The sequence below is a fragment of the Notamacropus eugenii genome, chromosome 1 (assembly GCF_028372415.1).
Source record: "Notamacropus eugenii isolate mMacEug1 chromosome 1, mMacEug1.pri_v2, whole genome shotgun sequence".
NCBI classification, from domain to species: Eukaryota; Metazoa; Chordata; class Mammalia; order Diprotodontia; family Macropodidae; genus Notamacropus; species Notamacropus eugenii.
The window spans coordinates 356,475,502-356,494,115 of record NC_092872.1 but is presented as its reverse complement, the minus strand read 5'-3'; the positions used below and the strand labels follow the sequence as shown (position 1 = coordinate 356,494,115).

At 39.4% G+C, this 18,614-nt stretch overlaps 2 protein-coding genes across 11 annotated transcripts in view; one reads left to right on the top strand and one right to left on the bottom strand.

The window, feature by feature from the left end:
• Window positions 1-4,551, top strand: part of CCNK (cyclin K) — a 39,662-nt gene extending 35,111 nt beyond the window's left edge. For all 8 annotated transcript variants that reach the window (XM_072630276.1, XM_072630268.1, XM_072630275.1 and 5 more), the window contains one exon: window positions 3,169-4,551. In XM_072630276.1, coding sequence (XP_072486377.1) covers window positions 3,169-3,788 — 620 coding nt within the window. In that variant the 3' untranslated portion in view covers window positions 3,789-4,551. The remainder of the gene's footprint in view (window positions 1-3,168) is intronic.
• A 529-nt stretch (window positions 4,552-5,080) lies between these two features.
• The window catches only part of CCDC85C (coiled-coil domain containing 85C), a 192,298-nt gene continuing 178,764 nt past the window's right edge, over window positions 5,081-18,614 (bottom strand). For 2 of the 3 annotated variants that reach the window (XM_072630277.1, XM_072630278.1), the window contains exons 4-6: window positions 15,678-15,773; window positions 14,055-14,153; window positions 5,081-10,310 (exon numbers count right to left, since the gene is read on the bottom strand). In XM_072630277.1, coding sequence (XP_072486378.1) covers window positions 10,221-10,310; window positions 14,055-14,153; window positions 15,678-15,773 — 285 coding nt within the window. In that variant the 3' untranslated portion in view covers window positions 5,081-10,220. The remainder of the gene's footprint in view (window positions 10,311-14,054; window positions 14,154-15,677; window positions 15,774-18,614) is intronic. The other variant, XM_072630279.1, reaches the window with a different exon arrangement.

Sequence of the window (18,614 nt, the reverse complement as noted above, 5' to 3'; positions counted from 1 at the left end):
TGTCTGGAATTTTTCCCCAATATAAATATTTTGGTTTAAAGTTTGGTTTTTTTTTTTTAATGTTTTATGAATGCCTCTTATTTTTATGTCACAGTTATTTCTAGAAATGCTTTCTCCCCATCCTCAGCCTTTCTTTGTAACTCACACCATTAAATAAAAACACTAGATTTAGAGTAGTCCCCACCTCAGTCATATAAGAGGTATAATAGGCATATTTCATTATTATCTGTTTTCTGGAACTGTTATTGATGAAATATTATTTAAACAGCTTTTTAGAAACACTTCTATTTTGTTGAGTGAGATATAAATGGTATTTTAACAGAACTAATAATAATAGTCAACATTTCTGCTGTACTTTATTATTTACAAAGCCTTTTACATTAAATATCTCTTGATCCTCCGCATTTTACAAATTCTTAACAGAATTAAAGTCCAATGATATTTCCATATGTGGATTCCCTACTTTTCCTCAGTATGTTGCCATCATTTTTGTGTATTATTAGAATATTTCCTGAAGCTTAGATTGCTGGAATGTGAGGTATGTTACAGGACTTGTTTGGGGCAGTGAGAAGAGAAGGCTTTTTCTTTTCAGAAAATAATCTTAGTTGTAAAAAAATAGATATGTAGACCCCCCCCATATCAGAGCCTTTGGATAGTATTTACAATCATTTTGTAACTGCATTTTCTTTGAGTAGAAAACTGGGAATATAGCAGAAAATGGAAATGTAAATAATTGAGCAGCAGATTCATAACTATTCCCTTCACTTTTTTGTTTTGTTTTGTTTTTTTTAATCCCACTTTCACAGAAAACTGAGCTTCTGTGAGAAGGAGAAAACTGCATGTCAAACTGCGTGTCCTTTGTCAGTGATTTAGCCTTTAAAGGACTTGTCTACCCAGTGACTAAATTTCTTAAAAAATAGATCCTGAGTTGAATGATTTATGATCATTCCGACCAGCCTTTCTCATGTGAAAGTGCTGGAACTTTTACCTAGAGTGAAAAAGCATAAGAAAAACTTCCTAATAATTGGAGCTATCTAAAAGCAAAATGGCCAACCTCAGGAGGTAGTAGCTTCTCTCTCCATGTGAAATCTTTAAGCAATTCTGGGTGACCATTTTTGAGGAATTCATAGCCACATATAGATTGGAATAAATGACCCCAGAGGTTCACTGTCACTACAGTGGATCTATTATCTAGTGTAAATGAAGTAATAACTCTTTGGTAGGGAGGAAATATTCCAGTCTACTGCCATGGTTCAATTATGGGTTATAATTTGAACCTTTAACTTCTTAGCATTATCATTGTGCCAGTTAATGACTTGCTATATACCTCTTGTTTTTCTCAAGGATTCTGAAGGTTTCTGTTCTCTGTTCTATTTTATTAGAAAATCTTGTTTCACATAGCTTTAGCTACATGAAAGCTTCAGCTTTCATGACACTGAAGTAGATATTTCATGTGGACATTTCATTTCTAAAGGGTTGCCTTCTGTAGATGTTACTTAGGCTTGGCCATTACCTGTCATTTCACAGTGGCCTGGCCTGTGATCTCTTAAATATAGTGAGTTCTAGATAGAAAAAAAATTTGAGTCCTAAAGAAAAGATACTTTAAGAGGCTGATTAAATACAGGAATTTCTCCAAGGTCTGAAAGGGGAAAAGTACACTTCTCATTTACTAGCATAGGAGCCTTAGACTTCTGATTTTTATTGCTATCTCTTGTTTTTATGTCACCTACATTTCTCAGTGTGTCTTTTCTCTTTTCTCCCAGAGAGCCATACCTGATCATAACAGTTAGAAAAAAAAAATTCAGCAAAACTAACTAGCACATCACAGAAGTCAAACATTCTATTCATTGTGCCATTTCCATAATCTCACCTCAGCAAAGAAGCTGAAGAGGTGGTGAAGGCCTGGGTTTGCATCACTTTTCTACAGATTACTAACTCTTTAAGACTTGGAGCATATTAGCTTAACTGTAGTTTTCCCCTCCATAAAATGGAAATGTTAATGTTAATGCTACCTGTCTTCACAAGTTGGATCAGAGAGAAGTATACAAAGCTCCTAGTTATTATAAGATGTTATAAGTATCCGTTGTTTAGCATAAGTTCCATGAGGGTAGACTCATCATCATCATACTCTCCACTTATTACTGGGCCTGGCACATAGCTCAGTAAATGTCTAAGTAACCCAGTTTAATTGTGAATCAATAAGTATTTTAAAACATACTAGAGATAAAGACAAAAACAGTTCCCACCTTCAAGAATTTACATTCTATTGATGTAACACATTGATATAGGTGTTATATTTACATACATATACATACATACACACATGTATACACACAAAATAAATACATGTAATTTGGAGGATGTAAGCTGACTGTGTGAGTCTGGAAAGGCTTAAAAGGAAGTACGCTGAGTCTTGGAGGGAACTGAGAGTTCCGGATTGAAACAGCACATTAGGCATTATTAGCACATGCTAGGTAGGCTGTGCCAAGGCCCACAGGCAGAAGTTGGACTGTCATGTACAGGGAAAGTAACCCAATGTGTCTGCAAGTAGAAATAACGTATATCACTTTAGAAATGAGAGTTGTAGCCAGTTGTGAAGGGCTTTAAGTGACAAGTTTATAGTTTGTTTCTTGTCCTAAAGAAAATAGATGAATGTGATTATACACCTTTATACATGACAAATTGGGAAAAGTGCTGAACTGATCAGTCGTAAGGATCAGAACATAGGCTTAAATTCCAATTCTTATCTTTACGGATTGCTTTACATTTGGGCAAGTCATGTAATCTTTTGAGTCTTGAGAAAAAAATAATTTACCCTATAGAGTTTGTATGAGGAAAACACTTGAGGGACCCTATAGCAACATACTTCACACACTTAGACAAATTATTTTTTTTATTAATTTAGGTAGTCATTGTTAACCTCTACATAAGTCTAAATTCTATCCTGTTTGTAATAACTGGCATTTTATGTTTTACTGTTGGCGTTAACAGAGAAATATTAAGATAATTTTCAAAGACACCAGAAAAAGTGTAAATAGATTTTTTTTTTGCTGTGATTATGACTTTTGGTAATTTTTGGTAACTTTTGACAAAGCATTTCCTGAATATAGCACTTGTATCTCTCCTTTGTATAGTGATCCCTGTTTTGGCCTTTTCTCTCTTCTTTAGAACGTAAGCCAACCCTCACAGCTGCAGTTTCAATGGGAGAGGGCGAGCAGACCGGCACAGTGGAGGCTGGAGATCTACCAAAAGTCCAGATTCCTCCTCCCAGTCATCCTGCCCCTGTACATCAGCCACCTCCTCTTCCTCACCGCCCCCCACCACCACCACCTTCCAGCTACATTACTGGAATGTCAACTACAAATTCCTACATGTCAGGAGAGGGTTATCAGAGTCTGCAATCGATGATGAAGACAGAAGGACCAGCCTATGGGGCTCTGCCTCCAGCATATGGACCACCCACTCACTTGCCATACCATCCTCATGTATATCCTCCTAATCCTCCTCCACCTGTCCCACCTCCCCCAGCATCATTTCCACCACCCAACATTCCCCCACCAACTCCTGGATATCCTCCCCCACCAACATACAACCCCAACTTTCCACCTCCACGATTGCCTCCAACTCATGCTGTTCCTCCCCACCCTCCTCCAGGGCTTGGGATGCCCCCTGCCAGTTACCCTCCTCCAGCTGTGCCCCCAGGTGGGCAACCCCCAGTGCCACCTCCCATCCCTCCACCTGGCATGCCTCCTGTGGGAGGATTGGGACGTGCAGCTTGGATGAGATAACATGGTGCCTCTTCTCCCCTTCACCCTTTTTTTTAAAACTCAGAAACCAGTTTTTTGTTTTGTTTTGTTTTTTTAATCACTTACCTTTGAAGTATAGTTTAAATGGCAAAATAGTTGAACAGCAGGGTACTTTGTATAATGCTACACAGCTGCAATACAGAAAGGGAATGGAATGGTGAACTCCAGTGAGCCTTCTACAGTATGGTTCTTGTATAGCTATTGCAAAGCCAATTATAATCTAACTTTATACACTTGATTAATTTAAAATCAGTTGTTGCTGCACTGGATTACTTTATACTAGTGAACATGTTAACCAGCCATATTGGCTCAATAGTTATCTATAAGGAGCAAATTTCCTTTTAAAAATCAGTGCCTACTTTTACGGAAAAATAAGTTTTAAATAATCCAGTATCATCTAAAGTCAAAACTGTTTTCCTTCAGTAATACTCTCCAGTGATACATGATGCTGTTGTCAGTTTCTTGGTTTAACTGGTATTATCAGTCCTTTAATTTTCAAATTGTTTTGGACAGGTTGGCCTTGCTGAATTTGGGGCTGTTTTTTTGTTTGTTCTTTTGGTGGGGGGAGACAAGGGAATGGAAACCGAACCTTGGAAAGTAATGTATGTTTACATCTATTTACAAATTCCTGTACATACAGATATATTTTTAAAGTGTGAATGTAACATCATACTGTGAATTCCATCTTGGTTACAAATGAGACTCCCTCAGTCAGTTACCTACCCAAATAAAATCAGTTTGAAAATATAAGAATGGTTTGTTGCGGGGGGCGGGGGGGGAATAGAGATTTATGACTTACAACCTCACTGTTCAACCCTCTCCCTGCTCTCTCATGCCTTTTCATAGCCCCAAATCAGTCAGCTACTGTCTGAATCCCACCCCTTTCTGCCCTGAATCCTATTGGCTAGCTTGTGGAGACTAAACTGCCACTGTTTTTATGAGATCTATTAACAACTGACTTTGTGAACTTGAGGGGAAAAAAAAACATTGGTAAGTTAGACTAACTTATATGTCTTCAAATTTCTGTTCTCTGAATGACCAGGAATCACACTTAAGTACTCTCCAGACCCATGGGGGATGTTTTAAAACTGAGGATCTTAATTACAACACTAATGGATTACCCTGGAAAGTTGTGTGTTTGCCTCCCAGAAGGATCTTTAGACATATGTAGGGGAGATGTATGGGTAAGGGGACTCCTGATATCTCAGGTGCAGAGGCAATTTAAAACCAACAGTGAAGCCAGTCTTAATCACAAAGTTTGGAGTCGTCACAGCTTGTTTACAAAGAAGTTACTTTATTTCATTTTAACTGCAAGTATACACTATCACAATCATATCTCTGACTTCATTTTACTAAAATATTTCAAATCAATGTTTTTAACCACACATTATCCAAAAAAATCTATTTTCCTCCCAAGAAAATCAAAGTGGTTTCAATAAAAGGTAAAAATTCGTGCTAAAGTCTAAAGGGCTTTTTGCTCTGTACACAAACAGCAGGAACATACTTGTTCCAGTTCTCATGTAAATCACAGTCTACGGAAAATGGGGAGGGGTAGATGGGGCACCGTCAGGTCACAGGCTATACAGAAATCATACACTTTCCAGCAGATTTCCACAGAGCAGCACAAAGAGACATGCCCCATTTTATGAAAAATATACAATTTTACCACTTTATAGTCACACGCTTTGTTTCTTTAAAAGATCAGTAGTTGCATTCTTGCCCTCCCCTGTTCAAAAAAGATGAAAGGTCACTTTCCTTTTGTTTAAACACTGACATAATGCTAATGAAATTTGAATGAAAAATGTGCCTTCTTGTGCTCAATGAGTTTGGATTCTGAGGTACAGTGGGTCACCCCAGCACAGCTTGGTAGTAAACACTGCAGTACAGCTATTTAATGAAACCAGAAATGCTGTTCACTTGCTCTGGAAAACAGCAGATTTAGGCTTAAGGACAACCAGAATCTAGGTTTAAGGATTCATAAGTTAGAATTCAGGTGTTTCTCTATCTAGATAAACTATATCACCGTATACTTTGGTAGAGGTATATCTTATTAGGTACTTCTTATTAAGTTTCCTATGTCCCCCAAATAAAACTTGAAATGCAAAAGTCCATAGAGGAAACACTAGCCTTGTCACTTGAGAACATTATTAGGGGCCCATCTTCAACCTGGAAACTACGTTTCTGGTTTTGTTTCTGGCAGAGAAATACAAATTAACAGACTTATTTACATACTAAGGTGCTGCCAAAAAGGTGTATGGGAAAACTGCTTCATACCTTGTACTCCAATTTGGAAGCAAGTGTTAGCAAAACAAAGTCTGAGAACTAAAAGATACTTGCAAGGGTTGCTATTCTTTTTTGGATTTATGGGTCAAATCAGCGTTAGTTATTACTTCTTTATGGAGTCGTCTTAGCCGATGCATTTCCAAATAGACATCGAAGATGTCTGTTGTCTTTTAAAAACTGAATTTGTCGTCTCATTTGCAGGTCTGCAGTGTTAAGAAAAAAACTGAACATTATTAGAATGGGCCACCCATCCAATGAAGGAATCTCCTCAAGGCCACTATGTTCAGAAGTTTTTGCTTAGAATGATATGAAATCTGCCTCCCTGTAACTTTTACAACTTACAAAAATGTATTTCTTACTTGCAAACTCTTATTCTCATTTCAAGATTGAGTTGATAAAGTAAGCCATTATTACTCAAAAGTTCCAAGATGATGGAGAGAAGTCAGCAGCAGTGTCATACAGATGAGGGAAATCATTGAGAAGTGGGAGGGGGTAACCTCTCCCAATCATGAATTCTATGAAAAATGAACATTTGGATTCAGCATTTTAAAAATGTGAACTTTTAAAGACAGTAGAGAAACTGGACCTATGATTTCTTTGGTGCAGGAAACTCCCTCTACCAACTTGACACTTCTCTGCAACTTTTATAGCCTTAGAAAATTGCCTAGAGCACTGAGAAGTGAAGGGATTTGTCCAGGATTACATCTCGCTGGCTTTAAGGGCAAATCCAACTACTATGCCATGCTGCCTCACTTTTTAAGGAAAGGAATTCAAATCACCATAATATGGCAGAAGGTAAAAGTGACTGAGAAGAGTTCTATTTCCTCTTCACTTTAAGTAAACTAACAAAAGGAGACAAAAAAAGAAGCTAAGGGGGCAAGAAAATAGCATCACTTGTCCACCTACAATTTATTGGAAATGACATTATGAACTCAAAAACACTGACAGGCCATCAATGAATCAGGACCGTAGATTCAGAAATGCAAAATATTAGAACTGAGGTACAGTCCAATCCCCTCACTGTACAGGAGAGGAAACTGAGTTTGACATGACTAAATTTTAATATTTTTCACCTTCTAGAATGGTAATATTTCTCACTTTGTAGAACCTTCAATTTTGCAAAGCCCTTTTATTCATTATTTCACTTGATTCTCATGCCACCCACATGCAGGAGACATATTTTTCATGAGGAAATAGCCCTAGAAAGAGGGAACTTAGCTAAGGCCACATTATAACTGAGGGAAGACTAGAACACAGTGCTCTTTCCACTCTACCTCACTAGAGGGGCAGGTCTGATATCCCAATAGTTAAGTGCTAGGTTTCCTATCCACTCCCTTCTTGGGCAGTGCCTTAATTCTCTTTGACTTTGGAAAATTCCTTCCTGGCTTCTAGTCAGCTCAGGTCACTCTGGCTCTGCTTACACATCCATTAATTATTATTTACTGAGTAAAAGAATTGGAAATAGTGCAAGAGCCCATATGTAGCCCCAGCTAAGTTCCTGAGAGGGAGGGCTTGCAGTTACTTCTGGATCTCAAATAGAGGCTTAGAGGGAACTGGTTCCAAACGAAATTCATTCCTAATTAAAAGGCCAAGAACAAACCATTCCAGACTAAACATATTTGTTTTGCAACATAGTTATTAAATGATATACTGGGGAAACACATATAGTTTCCCTAGATTTTAGCAAAGCAGCAAAATATCTCTGGAGAAATGTTGAATAGATGCTAGTACAATTAAATTGATTCAGAACTGGATAAGTGGTTCATGGTCACTGTGTCATTAATAGTTCATATGTACTTCATAGGTCTGGGAGTGCTTCAGGGATATATGCTTGGATTAGGAAGTTTTTATCAAAAATTTAGATAAATGAAAAGATGGCATCTTTAGCAACTTTGCAAGCCAAGCACAGTAGATGCTAGATGACACAAAGTGTTGATAGGTTAGAAAATTGGGCTGAATCTAACGAGATGCTACTTATTAAGGATAAGTGTAAAGGCTTACACAAGTTCCAAAAAGTCACAAATACAAGATAGGGTTAGACAGCAGCTCCTCAGAAAAGGTCGGGGGATTTTATTAAAATCCAAGCTCAATATGAGTTGACAGTACATGGCAGCCAAGAAAAAGTTTTCTTAGGCTGTATGTTAAGAGAGGCATAGCTTAATGGGAATAAAGTGATAGTTTCTTTGTATTTGGCCCTTGTTAGACCACACCTGAAGAATGGTGTTCAATTCTGTTTACTACATTTTAGAAAGGATATGAATAAACTGGGGGAATGGTAAAAGTCCTTATGTCCATTCCATATGAGGATGGGTCTAAGGGACTGGAAGAAGAGATATGTTATGACAGCTGCCTTCAAATACTTTAAAGGTTATATAATGTATAAGAGAAATTAGATTCACTATGTTTGGCCACAGAGAACATTACTAAGAATGATGGGTAAAAATTGTAAATAGAGGTCAATTTAGGCTCAATATGAAGGGGAAACATCTTAATAATTAGGGCTATCTACCTGCCCCAAAGTGGATATGGGCTACCTTGGGAATCAGTAGGTCCCCCCTCCCTCACTGGAAGTCTTTAAGCAAAGTCCAAATGACCATTTGTCAGGTGGTGTGGGGTAGGTTTCCTAGATATGGGTTGGACTAGATGGCAATTGAAATCTAAAATTTTTATGTGACAGTGAGAGAGAGAGAGAGAGAGAGAGAAAGAGAGAGAGAGAGAGAGAGAGAGAGAGAATAAACAGGATACTTTCTGAGATGGCAATGTCTGCTTTCTGCAGATTCCTTTGTTTTCCTTTCTTTCAATTAAATTGGACTAAAACATCCCTGAATTGGAAAGACGGCAGCCTGTGATGCAAAATGATCAAGAAGTCTAGCGAGGAACAATTCTATGGAGAATAAAAACTCTTGAGGTATTATAAACATCAATTTATGATCCACTGATAAGAAACTCCCTAGATTCTCCAAGTCCCATGTCAGCAGACTATGAGACTTGCCCAGTCTTTGAAAGCTAGAAAAGCTTCCTCTAAGGGCCCAACAAAGGAATTTTATTTCATCTGAAGATCATCCACTGACTATCTGGAGAAACTCATCACTGGGAACAGACCACAGCAAACTAATGAACTCCTATACTGGAAAGTGTAGGAAGGAGAAAACCTACACTTAGAAAATCCTTGGAGATGTGAAATTCTCTGCAAGACTCAGTGGGGAAAGTAGGCTATAGAAAAAGGGTAGATTTATTTTTGTCTTTGAATTAACTAATACTAATGGTCAGCTGTAGACTAGTTCCCCAGTATTTTCACAGAGCACTCCAGGCTGTGATAGTTGCCTAAAAGGATGCAACCTTAGAGTTCAAAGGAAACTTTAGCTGGCAAAAAGGATTTGATCTATGAAAAGGAGGCTGGTGGATTGTGGGGAGTGGCTACCAAATTTATCAGGACATAAATGGTAAGCATGAACTGGTGTCCTGATCTATGGTATCATGAGGAAAGTTATTCACAAGGAAAAAAAACCACATGGTAGCCTTTGTTCTGGACTAAGTAAACAAAAGAAGCCCAGCATCTCATTAGGCTCTTTCTGGGATTAAGTATGGGACAGGATGAGATGAATCTTCGGATATTGCAAAGGTCTTTTCCCTTAGAGCACAAACAAGGCTTATCAGAAATTGCCCACTCCCCCACCCCATACCACCATGATCCCAGGAACTATATGGCTGACAACCCTAAAAAAGGAAAGTGGAACTTCTAGGCTAGGTTTTGAACAGCACAACCAGGAACTTGCACTTTCACTCACTCTTGAAAAAGCCATTTCAGTACCAAAGATGGGAAAAGCTGTCCATATATTCAAGCATGTGAGAGGGGCTCCACTGGGCCACCCAAAATTCTCCATTTGGATATTTCTGAAAGAGGATGATCAGGACTCCATTTGCAGTATGTAGAAAATGACTGCTTCCCCAGGATCTTAAGAGTACCCCTAGGCCAAAGCTGCCATATTTACAAGAACACCACAAAAATAATTCTGGCAGCCAGAGAGTGAGAGGTCCCTCCCTGTTGCCCTCTTGTACATCTCACATTGTCCCATTCTCAAGAAGGCATTCCCCTATACACACTCATCCCCAGTCTTCAGAGCAAAGCTCCTACAAGGGCCCCTTGAACTGGTTTCCTGAAAGGTGCTGTCGGATGGAAGGTTTGGAACTTGCTGCATCTCCAAGCTTTCTCCATACAACCTGTGGGAGACAGAGACAAGTCTATGAATAAAGACCCATGCCTACCAACCCAGGACAACCTGCTATTCAGTTGTCCAAAACCACCACAGTTGCTTTCTCATTCGTTGACCATACAATCACTAAATGCCTTGCATAGCCTTCTGATTGTCTCATATAGTAATGGAATGGCAGAGCTGTAAAAGAACTTGGAGATCATCGAAGTCTGGCTTCCTTGTTTTAAAGAAAAGGATGCTGAACCCCAGAGAGAGGAACTTGTCCATGTGATATGCAGTGGGAATTGAGTGGGGGAGAGAAGGAGGGAGAAGAGAGACTTAGTTTTCAACTTTTCACGTTACTTTAATATACAGTATATGATTTAGCAGCGGAGGTTAGAGCAGGAAGGAGCCTTAGGAACCCTGGCCCTCTATCCTCCCCCTTCATTTGTTTTCAGATGGGAAAACTGAATCCCGGAGAAGGAATATAACTTGATGGTCTCATCCATCTCAAACTTCTATGATTTTGTATCTCTCAGAAGATATCCCCCATCCCACCCACCACCCCCAGATGGGCACTTAGCCGCTGGCCTTACCCTAGTTATTACTAATTTCTATGTTCTAAGATGAGGTCTCTATGCCTGTACTGTTAGCAAAGGTCACTAGATGGCAACACTGACCCAAAATGCAAACTAATTCATAAGGAACCAAGAGCTTTCTGGTTTTACTAATCCCAAGCCTAGGAATCAATCTGGCTAAAAAACTGCAACCAGTCTGAGCAGGATGCTTCTGGGGGAGGTGAGGGGGAGAGTGGAGATGAATGGGCACTCAGCAGAACTAGACACTAAGATCTCCCTCCAAGCCCAGACATCCACTGGTCAAATCTTTAGCATTTAAGCCCTGTAGTATTCCACTATGTCTGGGTGACAGGGAGGACTCTTTCTTAGTAAATAACAGTTTCTCTGGATCATTGGCCTCAGACAAGGAGATAATAGGATGTGAACAGGTCAAATCAATCAACAGGTTAGTGGAGTAGAATGAACACTAGCCTAACAGTCAGACTCCCAACAGCCAAATACAAATTTCCTACCTCCTTCACTAATTCCCACTGTGTGGTTTTGGACAAGTCGCTTCCCTGCTCTCCTCAATTTCCCCTATAACAATCAAAATTTGTAAAGCACTTTAGAGTTTACAAAGCAATAACATTCATCAATATCTACCCTGTCCTCACTATAATCCTGGGAGGGAAACACGTAGCAATTATTATCCTCATTATTCAGATATAGGAATTGAGACTCAAGGGGTTTAAAATAGCCCCTAAGTTAGAGGTTCGCCTTGAACCCAAGTCTTCTGGTGTTCAAGGCAAGGGATCTTTTAATTATATATTTTGTCCTGATGTCCTCTTTCCCTCTATGGACTCCTCAATTCACCCCATGAGGACAAGTAGACAGAATCAAGGGAATGTTTGTGTTCTAAGTTCCCAGGAGTAGAAACTACAGAATGACAGAGCCAAAAGAAAACAGAGATCATCTATTTCTGGTCTTATCATTTTCTAGGTGAGGAAGGTGAAACTGAGACAGAAGAGATCTCATCAAAGTCTAAACTTGTACATATACAGCTCTGCACAAACTTGTAAATAAACTAGGATACTCCTTGGGGGTGAAGATGCTGCTATTATCACAGCCCCTGTGAGCAGTGGCCACACTTAGCCATTATGCACGGAAAGGCACTAAATAGATGCTGCCTGATAAAAGGTCCCTGGATTTGGGAATCTGGAGGTCTAAGTGTCCATCTTAGTTCTACCATTCGTTTCCTGTGTGGCCTTGGTTAAATCACTTAAATTCTAGGCCTCAGTTTGGTCACCTATAAAACAGAGGCAATGATACTTATGCTACTGACCTGACCAATTTGTCTTAAGATAAAAATTAATATAAAGGGCTTTATAAACTGTTAAGCACAATTCAAGGTTAGCTAGGTGGCACCATGGCACACCAGGACTGGAATCAGGAGGACCTGAGTTCAAATGTATCCTCAGGCAGTTACTAGCTGTGTGACCATGGGCAAGTCACTTAAACCTGTTTGCCTCAGTTTCCTCACCAGTAAAATGACCTGGAGGAGGAAATGGCAAACTACTCCAATATCTTTGCCAAGAAGGGTCATGAAAAGTCAGACATGACTAAAAACAACTAACAACAACAACAAATGAAAGTTGTTTCCCATGGGGAAATTGTGGCCTAGAAAGGTGAAATGACTTGCCCAGGGGCACACAGCCTGAGGTATGTGGCTAAGGAGAGGTAGAACTTCAAGGACACCAAACCTCTTCCACGCATTGGTCGGTAGAGGGCAGCACGTGCCTTGTTACAAGAGTCATCGGTGCCCAGGGACTACATTTATTCAGTTTTTTTTTCATCAGTATAGGACATTTTCAATTAAAAAAAACAAAAAACCCTCTAGAAATGGAGATTTGTGACCGCCCCAGGGTAACACAGTCACTGTGGTCAAAGGCTGGAGATGAACTCAGGTCTTTATTATGGTTCACTGTCTCCTTTGAACACTACACAATGTACTTTTCCCCCCAAGAAAATGGTGGCCCCCAAATTTCCCTATACAGGCAGAATTGATTTTTTGGATAAATAGTAGAAGCCACAAACCCTGGGAACACAGAAACACCCTCCTCCCAAAGTGGATGAGATCAATGGGGACTAAGGGTGAACAGAGAGTCATATGGGGCAATAGACTACAACACACAGGCTTAATTTGACTTGCTACCTGCTTTTGTATGGTCTGCAAGCTAAAAATGTTTTTTGCATCTTAAAATAAGGTTTGTATTTAAAAATGTAAAAAGAAATTCTTAACTCCTAGGCCTTATAGAAGCAGGTGGTCATTTGCCAACCCTTGGTGTGGTAGAAAGAGCTCTGGTTAAGAGATACAAGTCTGAGTCTACATGTATGACCTTAGGCAAGTCATTTACCGACATCATTGCCCACAAGAAGAGGGAAGTAGGATCATTTAGTCAGTGGGCCCTGGAAACCAGTCAGATCTGGACTTTTGTATTAACTTAGAAGCAATATGGCACAAGGGAAAGAACACTGGCTTTTCAATCAGAGGACCTGAGTTCAAATCATGCCTTGGTTACATACACCTATGTGGCCTTGGTAAGTAGTCACTTGATCTTGCTGGGCTTATGTTTCCTCCTCTATAAAATGAAGGAGTTAGACTAGCTGGACTTTAAGGTCTTTTCTGGCTCTAAAACCATATGTAATCCCGTGAACTTGCTGTGTTTTTGAGGACAGGAGCAGTCAGTCAAACAACGGTTAGCTTACAGGAGACACTTAAAATGCATGCTGGCCCTTAATTCTCTTCTCTGTAAACTGAGAGTCTTAATCCAGAATACAGTCTCTAAGGCCTTTAGCAACACCAACATTCTAAAAATCTATGAATGTTTCCAACCTCTCAGAAAAGAAAAAACCATTTCTCAATCAACCTTTTGCTTGTCAAAATCCATTCCCATTCATTATTAACAACCTTGCAAGGAAGACAAGGCAAGGATTTTTCATCCCCATTTCATAGTTGAGGAAGCTGAGGCCCAGAGTGGTCAAGTGACTTGTCCACAATTGGCAGGGGACAGAGCTGGGACCAGAAAGCAGGTTTCCCCCATCCTGCCCCTCACTTGAGGACATGTCCAAGTTCCCAAACATTATCCATTCCAGAGAGTATGGCAACAGCCATGAGAAAAATTTCTCCAAGATCCCACAGAATTTAAGGTCATTACATTGCACATTTCACGGACGATTGCTTTCTCCTTTTCGCTCAGGTCCTCCTCATAACTGTCCTGTATCTGTCTGTCCAGGTTTTCATGAACTTCCAAGACCTAGAGGCAAATGGATGCACAAAGGTTATTAGGGCATATTTCTTTCTTCCAGTTGAGGTTTACACTTAGACTGGTTTAAACTCAACCTTCCAGCCCTAGATTTTGTCACAACTGCTAGATAAACTGAAAATATCTTCCTTCCCTTCTCGTCTCATAATTAGATATATGAGCCCTTGAGGATTGAGTGATCTGTATTTGATGGACTCTTAATAATGTCCAGTCACTGTTCCTTGACCAGTTATAATTCAGAATTCACCATGAGACTCTACACTGTTTCTGTATAAAATTCAAGCTTGCTAGTCCAGCATTCAAGATCCTCCCGATGCTGATACCCTACTTCCCCTTCATATTCCCTCTACACTTGTTGCTCAGCATTTATACCCTGCTCTGCTCTTTTAGTCTCCACTTCTTGTTAGGTATGTGACCTGGGGCAAGTGATTTCTCTCCTCTATGGGTCTGTCTCATCATGTATCAAATGAGGGGGTTGGATTTGATGATTCCTAAGATTTCTTCCAGCTCTAATATATTACATTTTTATGACTCTTCAGCCCCTCTGGTTTTGACATTCTATGATCTATGATTCTAATAGCCACTACTGTTTGTATAAAACCTGCACATTGCCAAAATGATTTCAGGTTCTCCTGAGGAAGGTTCTTTTAAACCTTAAAAGACCAGATAAAGGTGAGTAATCAGTTATCAAAATTCTCATTGCTTTACATAATTTGCATAATTTTCCTGCAAGGAAGGTAAGGAAGCACTTCTATCTTCCTATTTTGTAGAAATCAAATGAGGTTAAGTTATTTGTGCAAAGTTGTAGAGTGGAAGAACCAGGCCTGGGACCCGGGTCCCCTGCCTACGCCTTCCAGGAGGTTACATTGGTGTTTATGTTCTGAAACTACAGAAAAACGGAATAAAGGGAGACTGCACAAAAAAAAAATTCTTACTCTTAAAAGCTCGGACACTGTTATCTAAAGATCTTCTAGAAAATCTACTCTGAGCAAATGTGTGTGTGTATGCATGCATGTGTGTATTTTTATATGTTATACATATTATATTAAAATGATATAAGTAATACAAAACTGTATTATGTGTATGTATGTGTATATTGATGGATGGATGTGTATATATACATCCATAATAACCAAAGGTAGACTCGTAGGTTCCTGATAGGGTTGGAGGTAGTCCTATCTGGAAGAAGGAAATGAAACTCAAAAGAATATCACATCCCAGACTTTTAAGAGTCTGTTTCTATTATTCTCATTACACACACACACACACACACACACACACACACACACACACACACACATTCTCTCTCTCTGTCTGTTTCCCCATCCCCCACAAAAATAAAATGACAAGAGATTCTTCAATGGATGAAAAATCAAAAGAAGTTACATGTTCAGACCTTTGGTGGCATCTCAGAGACACAGAGTCCTAGGCTACTGTGGTCTAGGGTGCTCTCTGAGCATGTATGCGTACAACAGAGAGAAGGGTAGGAGTGGAGAAAGGGACGCAGAGACGTACCTTCATGGCATGCACTACTGCCTCAGGTTTCTGTCCCATAGGGATATAGCCCACTGCAGGGGAGGAAGAAAGCTCGGCTGTCATGTGAGCAGGACCCTGTGGAGAAGTAATTATACCTTTTAGCTTGTCTTTGATTCCTCAGTGAAAATTTGAATCATCCAAGTGTCTCTGCTGGGCAGCATGGCTCCTGAGACTGGCAGGTCAAGGCAACAATTTTGGAGACTTAGACCCTGAGAACTGGAAGAGGTCTTAGAATCACAGAATCTTACAGCGGGAACTATTTGCTGAAGATGTTATCAACAGGATTCATGACATGGATAAGTAAAGTTTGGACTAGATGACCCCTGCAGACTTTCTAACTCATTCTATGAGTCTTTGACAATGCAAGAGTTGGATGGGACCTTGGAATCAACAAACCAGAAACTGTCAAACCAGGAGAGACCTCACAATCATGGAATGTCAGACTTAAAAAGAGCCGTAGAGATCATCCATTCATAAGATCATGGGATCACAGCTCTAGGAAACCTGGAAGCCAATGTCACATCAATGTTTGATTCTATGTGATTACAGGAAGGAAGAAGATGGAGGTTATGGCCACAGCAGAAGAAAAAGAAGATAAAGAGGACATCTGAAGACAACTGACATCCAAAGAGAATTTCTAAGGCTGTTTTGGCCTAAATTTCATTCCCTTCAACTGTCTCCTTTATAAAATGCGGAGGCTGAATCAGAAGGATTCTAAAATCTTTCCTAGTCCTACCAAATATCTTTCCTTTCTTTGTTCCTGAAATATCTTTCCCAAGTGATGTTGCTGCAGGAAAGCAAAGAAGAGACAACTGTTGGCCACAATGGCTGCCTAAAGAGAGTCCAACCAGCCAGCTCCCCCCACATACCCACTTGAGAAAAATAAAAAATCACAGAGAAATCAAGAGAGCCAATGAGAAATGATCATAAATGTCTCCTTCCACCACCACAGGACTGCCCAAAAGCAAATCAGAAACCTATAGGGGACAGGAAAGGGGGCCCCTCAACAGCAAAAGCAGTCAGTGCTGGCACAGGACTCTGAGGAGTCTCAAAGTGTACCCTAAATGGGCAAGAAACACATGAAGCCTACAATACTCTTGTGTTGAGAGCAAAGGGATCTCTGAAAAAGCCCTAAGATAGAGAGACCTTGGAAGTTTCAACAAGCTACAGCAACCAGTGAGGCATAGCAGTAGCATTTAGACCAATATATCCCAGGTCCAGGGACTCTAAGGTTCCCAGCACTTTTTCCTGAGAAGCCACAGAGGGACCCTAAGATCTAGCACTTTGAACTTCAAAGATCTAGAAGGGGTTACCCCCCAGGAGATTTAAGTCAACACAGTAACCCAGGTGACCCAAAGCCAACAAGCAGAGCCAATCACTCTAGCCAATAGTGCTGTGGGGCAGTAGCCCCACACAAAGCCCCAATTCAAGGATTAAATCTAGCTAGATCAATAAATGAAAAAAAGTCCTTAAACAGTACAAAAATTTACCATAAATCTAAAAATCTCTCCCGAAGTAACTTAGTAACAACTGGGAGCAGAAACTCAATGGAAAAATGAATTTTCCATAAGGATTACAAGACTATCTGGAAGAAATGAAGGAAGAGATTTTTTAAAAAATAAAAGTTTGAGGACAGAATTGGAAGAAGAACAGATAATTAGAACAGAAAGTATTCATCTTTACCCAAGTAACAGACTTTCTGAAAATTAGAATATACTAAACAGAAATTAGTGACTCCGTGACATAAATAATATTAGAACAAATTTCAATGATAGAAAAACTGAAAAAGATAACTGAAATAAAAAACAAGTTGGAAATAAGTCAAATTAATCTGGAAAATAAAAGATATAAAAATAAAGAGAAAGAATTTAAATCATTGGACTTCCTAATTTAAAAAAAAAAAAGCCTGGACACTATATTTCAAGAAACATAAGTGAAAACTTCCTAGATATATTAGAACCAGAAGACAAAGCAAAAATAAAAAAATCTGCCTATAACTTCCTGAAAGAAATTCCCAAAAGGAAAAGTCCCAGGAATGTCACAGCCAAAATCTAGTCTTTCCAAATACTGAAAAATAGTATTGAAAATTCTGAAAAATACAGGAAAAAAAATACTGAAAGAAGCAATTCAAGTACTGGCAGCTTCTACTACAAATGAGGAGAGATCCTGGAATATATTTCAAAAGGCAAAAAGATAGGCTTGCAACCAAAAATAACTTACCTCTCAAAGCTGCAGATAATCTTTCAGATAGAAAAAGAAGATACTTTCAAACATTTCTGATTTAAGAAAATAAAACTTCCAGAACTGAGCAGGAACTTGAAAATACACACTCAAGAGTCCAGAGAAACCTACCAACAGCAAATGCATGTGAGCAACTGGAATGAGCTATCTGATGATGTAGTGCTAATATAGGAGGAAATGTCTTTTAGAACCGTAATATCTCCAAAGGATGTTGAGGAAGTTAAATAAGAAAGTGGAATGTCAGAGGGGTAGATTTTTCTGTTCTGAGGGTTCTAAAAAGAGGAAAGTGATGGAAAATTAAGAGGAATACACTGGTACAGAAAAGAGGAAAGAAGTGGAACTTGCTATTTCTCATAACTGGAGTATATGGGAACAGTACGCAAATATGCAGGGAGGGTTGGAAGAGGTGGGCATCAGACGAACCTCTTACCTGAAATGGACAAAGGGGAATGCCCCCCAAAAACACACACACACACACACACACACATACACACACACACACACACAAAATACAGTGTAGAGACACATTAACTCAACAGGGAAACGAGCAGGAATTAGGAAAGGTGAAGAAGGATGTTAATAAATACCAGGGGAGAAATAACAACACAACAAACTTCCTGATACTAAAATGAAGACTAAAGGGTTGGGTGGGGGTCAGGGGATGCCCTAATTTTT